Source organism: Myotis lucifugus, unplaced genomic scaffold, assembly GCF_000147115.1.
Source record: "Myotis lucifugus unplaced genomic scaffold, Myoluc2.0 scaffold_269, whole genome shotgun sequence".
NCBI lineage: Eukaryota > Metazoa > Chordata > Mammalia > Chiroptera > Vespertilionidae > Myotis > Myotis lucifugus.
The window spans coordinates 431396-438849 of record NW_005871317.1 but is presented as its reverse complement, the minus strand read 5'-3'; the positions used below and the strand labels follow the sequence as shown (position 1 = coordinate 438849).

At 52.0% G+C, this 7454-nt stretch overlaps 1 protein-coding gene across 1 annotated transcript; it reads left to right on the top strand.

Annotated features, from left to right (window-relative positions):
• Position 1: 1 nt before the first annotated feature.
• NEFH (neurofilament heavy) lies at positions 2 to 7416 on the top strand (the record flags this gene model as incomplete). The annotated part of the gene is made up of 4 exons (XM_023762968.1): positions 2 to 251; positions 2171 to 2370; positions 3690 to 3814; positions 5358 to 7416. Coding segments are annotated over 4 exons (2040 nt in total), but the record flags the coding sequence as incomplete, so codon positions are not given.
• Between the last annotated feature and the right edge of the window lie 38 nt (positions 7417 to 7454).

The following is a 7454-nucleotide window of genomic DNA, read 5'->3' as shown; positions in this document are numbered from 1 at the left end:
GGCGCGCGCCGAGCTGCAGAAGAAGGTGCAGTCCCTGCAGGAGGAGTGCGGCTACCTGCGGCGCCACCACCAAGAGGAGGTGGCCGAGCTGCTCAGCCAGCTCCAGGGCTGCGGCGCGGCGCAGGCCCAGGCCCAGGCCGACGCGCGCGACGCCCTCAAGTGCGACGTGACGTCCGCGCTGCGCGAGATTCGCGCTCAGCTCGAAGGCCACACGGTGCAAAGCACGTTGCAGTCCGAGGAGTGGTTCCGAGGTTCGCCAGCGCGCGCGGGGGTGGGGGAGGAAGGGGCGCCCCCTGCTGGTCCCGCGGCGAGGGGCGGGGTGGCGTGATGCCGGGGGACGCTGGTGGACTCTGCGTGGAGGTGGCTGGAGAGAGTCCACTGTCAGCTGCCCCGTGCAACGTTCATAACCCTTAGTTCAAGAACAGTTTCCCCCTGGGTCTCATGTGGGATGTCTCCAACCCCGTCAAGTATGGCTTCTTCACCTTTGGCCGCCCTCCTCCAGGGGCCTTGTGCTTGCCCTTTAACTCTGGGGCCCTCCTGGTCTCCCCCTCGCCCCCTGTTGTTAGGTAACTCCACTCGGAGGCCCCCTTACATCAGGTCCCCTCTATAGCTCGGAAGCAATGCTGGTGTCTAGTCACAGGCGCTGAGGACTCTTTGCCCTCAAAGTAACTTGCCGTCCCTGCCGTGTTGCCCACCCCCCTTTTCTGGACACTGCAGGGGACGGACTCCATTCTTCTGATCCCTACCAGGCCCCTCCCCACTAATTTCAGGAGAAGTGGGGCATTCTCACATCCCTTCTCTGGGGGGTGGGGGTGGGGTGGGCGGGGACACACCATCACTACAAACAATCGGCTCCTGACACCTATAATGTCCCCTCTCCTCGCCTAGGAAACTGGGAGCCTCCCACATCCAAATCCGTAGCCCTCCCCCAGCTCCAAGCTGCCCTGAGTCAGCAGGATTGCAGCTGCAGCCGCTCTGAAGCTGTTTCCAGCAGCTGCAGGGTGACCTTGACCAATGCTGCTTTCTCTGGTTTTCATTTCTATTTATTTGGGTGGAAAGATGGGGGTGGACCACCTGGACTTCCTACTCTGGGAAGCTCCATGATCCACCGCTACCCCTTCTCCCCCCAAATGTAAAACTTTATGCGTTGTTCTTGGGAGAGGGTGCAGGGGTTTCAGTGATTCCCAAACGGGTCTGTGATCCACAGTGGGTAAGAACCCTCACCTGTCAGGATGGTTTCTAAATCTTTGCCAGCATTATAGGGAAAGCCAGGAAAGCTGGGATTTGGATGCAGGCTTTTCCCGTTTTTGTTTCTGTTTTTTTCCCACTTCTCTGCAGCAAGGCTCCTCCCAGAGCAAACCCCTCTGTTCTCTCCGGCTTTGCCCTTCATACCAGCAAACCAGCCCAGGCTTCTGGCCCATCCAGCTGGCTTCCCTTGGTCCTCCCACACTCCCAACTCAGGCCCTGGGTGTCACTATCTCAAGATTCGGGATGTTCACTTTCAGGAGATGTAGACTAGCCTCTAGACCTCCACCGGCCCTGGGAGGCCTGGGAACCAGCAGCCCTTGGCTTGCAGGGGCCAGGCGTGGCTGCTGCTGGCTCAGGGGCTCCAGTGTCAGAATGTGCAGCCAGGTGGAGGGAAGGGGCAGAGGAGCTGGCACCCAGGCCCCGGGCTCTGCAGTGACCTTGGGCTCTCTGCACAGCAGAAACCTGCAAGGAAGGGGCTGTGGCTACACGGCGGCTCACAGCACCCTCATGTCTTCAAAGGTCAAAGGCTCATGAGCTTATTCAGCCAGAAGTTCAGAGTTAAGCCAGGTTTCACATCTGAACCCCCAGCACTGTCAGCTCTTGCTGGGGAGCTGAACCAGGCATTAGGACCAGAAATGGGGGTTTCCTCTGCCCTGTAAGGTTTCTGGATCCTGAGTCGAGGAGACAGACTAATCTTTGGAGCCATATAGACACTAGATTCGAATCCCCGCTCTGCCACTCACTAGCTGGGTAGCCTTGGGCAGTAGTCATTTGCCTATCATGCAAGATAGGATGAGTTAAGCATCCAGGATGGCACTCAGCACCCAGTAGGTCCTCAACCGATGTGTGTCACCTTCTGGAGCTGGGCATTGGGACACGCATCCAAGTGTGTCTAACTCTGTGCTGTCTCCTTCTCCCCCAGTGAGGCTAGACCGACTGTCAGAGGCAGCCAAGGTGAACACAGATGCCATGCGCTCAGCACAGGAGGAGATAAGTGAGTACCGGCGCCAGTTGCAGGCCAGGACCACAGAGCTGGAGGCACTCAAAAGCACCAAGGACTCGCTGGAGAGGCAGCGCTCTGAGCTGGAGGACCGTCACCAAACCGACATCGCCTCCTACCAGGTGGGCAGGGTTGGGGTAGAGAGCCAGACTGTCTCACTGGGTTGGGTGACCTTGACCTTGGATAAATCACTGTCCTCTGAGCAGGGTTGTAGTGATCGAGAACATGGGCCTTGGAGTCAGACATACCAGATATACCAGTATGTCTTTCTAGGTATGTGACTCCAGGAAGTTTATCTGCCTCTCCAACTCTGAATTCCTTCAATGAAAAAGTGGGGGGGGAAGAATGCCTACAGAGAGAGAAACATCGATAGGCTACATGCCCCCTACTGAGATCAAGCCCACAACCCGGGCATGTGCCCTGACCTGGAATCAAACTGGCAACCTTTTGGTGCACAAGACAATGCCCAACCAACTGAGCCACACTGGCCAGGGCAAGAATGCCTACTTTGCTCTGGCCGGTTTGCTCAATGGATAGAGCGGCGGTCCATGGACTGAAGGGTCCCGGGTTCGATTCCAGTCAAGGACATGTACCTTGGTTGCAGGCTTGATCCCCGGTTGGGGCACTTGCAGGAGGCAACCAATCAATGTGTGTCTCTCACATCAATATTTCTCTTTGTCTTTACCCTCCCTTCCACTCTCTCTAAAAATCAATGGAAAAATATCCTCAGGTGAGAATTAACAACAAAAAAGAATGCCTACTTTGCAGAGCTCTGAAGATGAAAGAGATAGACAACCTTTTTAAGAGATGAGTGTGAATGTTCTTAGCAGGGTTTGGTCACAAAAAGGGCATTTGGTGAATAATAATGTCTGTGAATGTGGGTAACCTGGGGAAGGCCTTGGCAGATTCCCTATTTAAGACAACTGGCTTAAGAAAACGGCACTTTTGCCCAGCCAGCTGGCTCAATGGTTGAGCGTCCACCTGTGAACCAGGAGGTGAAGGTTCGATTCCCGGTCAGGGCACATACCTGGGTTGCGGGCTCCATCCCCAGTGGGGGGCGTGCAGGAGGCAGCCGATTGATGATTCTCTCTCATCATTGATGTTTCTATCTCTCCTTCTCTTCTCTGAAATCAATAAAAATGTATTAAAAAACAAAACAAAAAAACTGGCACTTTCAAAGCACTTACTATGCATTGTTGGAGTCTGGTGTGTGTCATCCCAGACCATTCCCCAGGCTGAGGCTATATCCATAGCTGAATTTTTGTTCTACGTGGTTTCCATGTCCATAAATGAGGCCCCGCGGCTTTGCCAGGGTGGGTGTTGGCTCCAGCTGTGGGCCGGGACAGGACTGCTTTGGGTTGCAGGGCCTGGCCCAGCCTCTCTGATGCTGAGGGCCAGGTGTCGGCTGGTGCTTGAGGGGTATGTGACCTGTCGCCCTCAGGACGCTATCCAGCAGCTGGACGCTGAGCTGAGGAACACCAAGTGGGAGATGGCAGCCCAGCTCCGCGAGTATCAGGACTTGCTCAATGTCAAGATGGCTCTGGATATTGAGATTGCCGCTTACAGGTGAGGTGGGCCGTGCCCTCAGGGTGGTGGGGAGCCCTTGTATTCTTCTGAGGAGCTAAGCCTGGGGTTCCAAGCCCCCCAGTGAGGCAGTCTGCCTGTCTTAGAGATAAAGATGAACTTTTTTTTTATTGTGGTAAAATATATGTAATATAAAATTTGCCACTTAACCATTTTTAAATATACAGTCCTATGGCATTAAGTACATTTACATTGTTGTGCAACCATCTATCTCCAGAACATTTTTCATCACCTCAATCTGCAACTGTGTGTTCATTAAACATAACTCCCCACGCTTCCCTCCATTCTCTCAGTCCTGGCAACCACCATTCTACTTTCTGAGACAAAAAAATAAAAAATAAAAAAAAATATATGTATATATATATATTTTATATATAAATATTATATAATTATATATATATATATAAATATTATATATATATGTTAATCCTCACCCGAGGATATTTTTCCATTGACTTTTTTTTTTTTAGAGAGAGTGGAAGAGAGGGGGAGAGGCAGAAACATCGATGTGAGAGAGACACATCGATTGGTTGCCTCCCACATGTGCCCTAACAGGGGCTGGGGGGTATGTGCCCCTGACTGGAATCAAACCCGGGACCCTTCAGTCTGCAGGCTGACGCTCTATCCACTGAGCCAAACCAGCCAGGGCCTGAAACAAAAATATTAAGAGTGGCTTATATTCAAATGCAGCCAGTGAGAGGCCTGCTTTGCAGGGAGAAGAGGTACTTGAGTGCAGGGTCCTTTATAACTGTCTCTCAAGCATAGTTTCTTGGCTCTCTGAGCAGGTGTTTTCTGGGGAAATAAAATAGGAGTGATAACAATAATACCTACGGGGGAGCATTTGAAATCTTGCTCCCAGCATGTCGTCAGTTTGGCTCAAATAAACTCATATAAAAATTCTCAAAACAGCCTGGCTGGCATAGATCAGTGGTTAAGCGTCAACCTATGAACCAGAAGATCAAGGTTCAATTCCCGATCAGGGCATATGCCTGGGTTGTGGGCTCGATCCCCAGTGTGGGGCGTACAGAATTTATAAAAAATAAAAGAGTAGAAACTGCTGCCATCACCCTATTCCTAAAACTCAAAGGATGAAAATACAAAGGTGACAGGTTCTTGAAATTAAAATAGGAACATTCTTAGACTTCTTAAACCCAAATTTGTAAGTATGAAATTGTCTTCTCAGGCTCCCAACTTTCTCTTATTTTAGTTGAGGGACAATAAATGTAAATTTTGTTAAAGTAGGCACTCTCTCTTAAGGGTAATTTTTTAAGGAAAAGAAGGTGTTTTATCTCATAAGTTGCAGCCTTTGCTGCATTAAACAAGAACAGTGCCATTGGGGTGTGGCCTCCTGGGATGATTCACTAAGTGACTTTCTCCATCCTCAAAGTGCCCATTATTCACATTCCTTCCTCTGCTGAAGTCCCCATCATTGGACTCTATGGACCTTCAGAGGAAACCAGGAAGACCCCCAAGTTATCGACCTGCTTTGAGTTCATAGTAACGTGTTCCGTTATCCATTCTGCAGAAAACTCCTGGAGGGTGAAGAGTGTCGGATTGGCTTTGGCCCAAGTCCCTTCTCCCTTCCAGAAGGACTCCCTAAAATGCCTTCCACGGCCACTCACATAAAGGTCAAAAGTGAAGAGAAGATCAGGGTGGTAGAAAAGTCAGAGAAGGAAACCGTGATCGTGGAGGAACAGACAGAGGAGATACAAGTGACCGAAGAAGTGACTGAAGAAGAGGAGAAAGAGGCCAAAGAGGAGGAGGGTGAGGAGGAGGAACGGGGAGAAGAGGAGGAAGCAGAAGGGGGAGAAGAAGCAACAAAGTCTCCCCCAGCAGAAGAGGCTGCATCCCCAGAGGCGGAGGCCAAGTCTCCGGAGAAGGAAGAGGCCAAGTCACCAGCCAAGACCCCCATGAAAGAAGAAGCCAAATCGCCAGCTGAGGTGAAGTCCCCTGAGCAGGCCAAGTCCCCAGGGAAGGAAGAGGCCAAGTCCCCAGCAAAGGAGGAAGCCAAGTCCCCATCTGAGGTAAAATCCCCTGAGAAGGAAGAAGCAAAATCACCATCTGAGGCCAAGTCCCCAGAGAAGGCCAAGTCCCCAGGGAAGGAAGAAGCAAAATCGCCACCTGAGGTCAAATCCCCTGAAAAGGCCGGGTCTCCGACGAAGGAAGAAGCTAAGTCCCCCGAGAAGGCCAAGACTCTTGATGTGAAGTCCCCAGGAGCCAAGACCCCAGTGAAGGAGGAAGTAAGGTCCCCCGCAGACATCAAATCACCCGTAAAGCCCAAAAGTCCTGGCAAGGAGGAGGTCAAGTCCCTGGAGAAGGTCAAGTCTCCCGTGAAGGAGGAGGCCAAGGCCCCTGAGAAGGTCTCAAAGAAGGAAGAGGCGAAGTCCCCCATGAAGGAAGACGAGAAACCCCAGGAGGTGAAAGTCAAAGAGCCACCAAAGAAGGTAGAGGAAGAGAAAGCTCCAGCCACACCAAAAACTGAGAAGGATAGCAAGAAAGATGAGGTGCCCAAGAAGGAGGCTCCCAAGCCCGAGGTCCAGGAGAAGCCCAAAGAATCCGCAGCTGAAGCCAAGAAGGAAGAGGCTGAGGGTAAGAAAAAAGCAGCGACTCCGGAGAAGGAGGCTCCTGCCAAGGAGAAGGAAGAGGCGAAAGCCAAAGAGAAGACGGAGGTGGACAAGAAGGAACCAGGTGATGCCAAGGCCAAAGGACCCAGCAAAGCAGCGGAGAAGGGGCCAGAAAAGCCAAAGAAGGAAGAGACGTCGGCAGCACCCGAGAAAAAAGATGCCAAGGAGGAGAAGGCCACAGAGGCCAAGAAGCCGGAGGAGAAACCCAAACCGGAGGCCCGAGCCAAGGAAGAGCCCAGCAAGGAGGCCCCCGCACCCAGCAAAGCCAAGACGGAAAAGGCTGAGAAGTCCTCTAGCACAGACCACAAAGACAGCAGGCCTCCAGAGAAGGCCACAGGGGACAAGGCCGCCCAGGGGGAGAAGTAAAGAGGGAGACAGGAACATCCGGAGCATCCAAAGAAACTCAGGAGGGTCTGGGAGTTCGAGGGTCGGCATAATCAATTTTCATTTTTTTCTCCCTTCTCTTTATATAAGAAACTCTGCTTAGCTGGTGGGGCTCTCCCTCACCAAACAAGACGTTGTTAGCAATATGTTACCAAGGAAGGGCACTCCCCGCCCTGCCCCCCGTACCCCAAGCCCTCCCCAGGCGATGGACCATTATGTTATGATAGCTTATGTAGCGGAATGTGATATATGCCGAATGCCACACGTAAACACTTGACTGTAAAAACTGCCCCCCTCCTTTCCAAATAAGTGCATTTATTTCCTGTATGTGCAACTGACAGATGACCGCAATAATGAATGAGCAGTTAGAAACACATTATGCTTGAGATGTCTTAACCTATTCCCAAATGCCTTCTGTTTTCCAAAGGAGTGGTCAGGCCCTTGCCCAGAGCTCGCTCCCCTGGAAGAGCCGGAGTGGGTGGGGCTGGGCACTGAACCATGCCAGGGCGCACTTTTCCACCGGAGACCACTTTCAATTGCTTCCGTGCAATAAAAACAAGTGCTTATGAAATGAAATGCTGCTGTTACTTATTCCCCCCCTCGCAGGCCAGGGG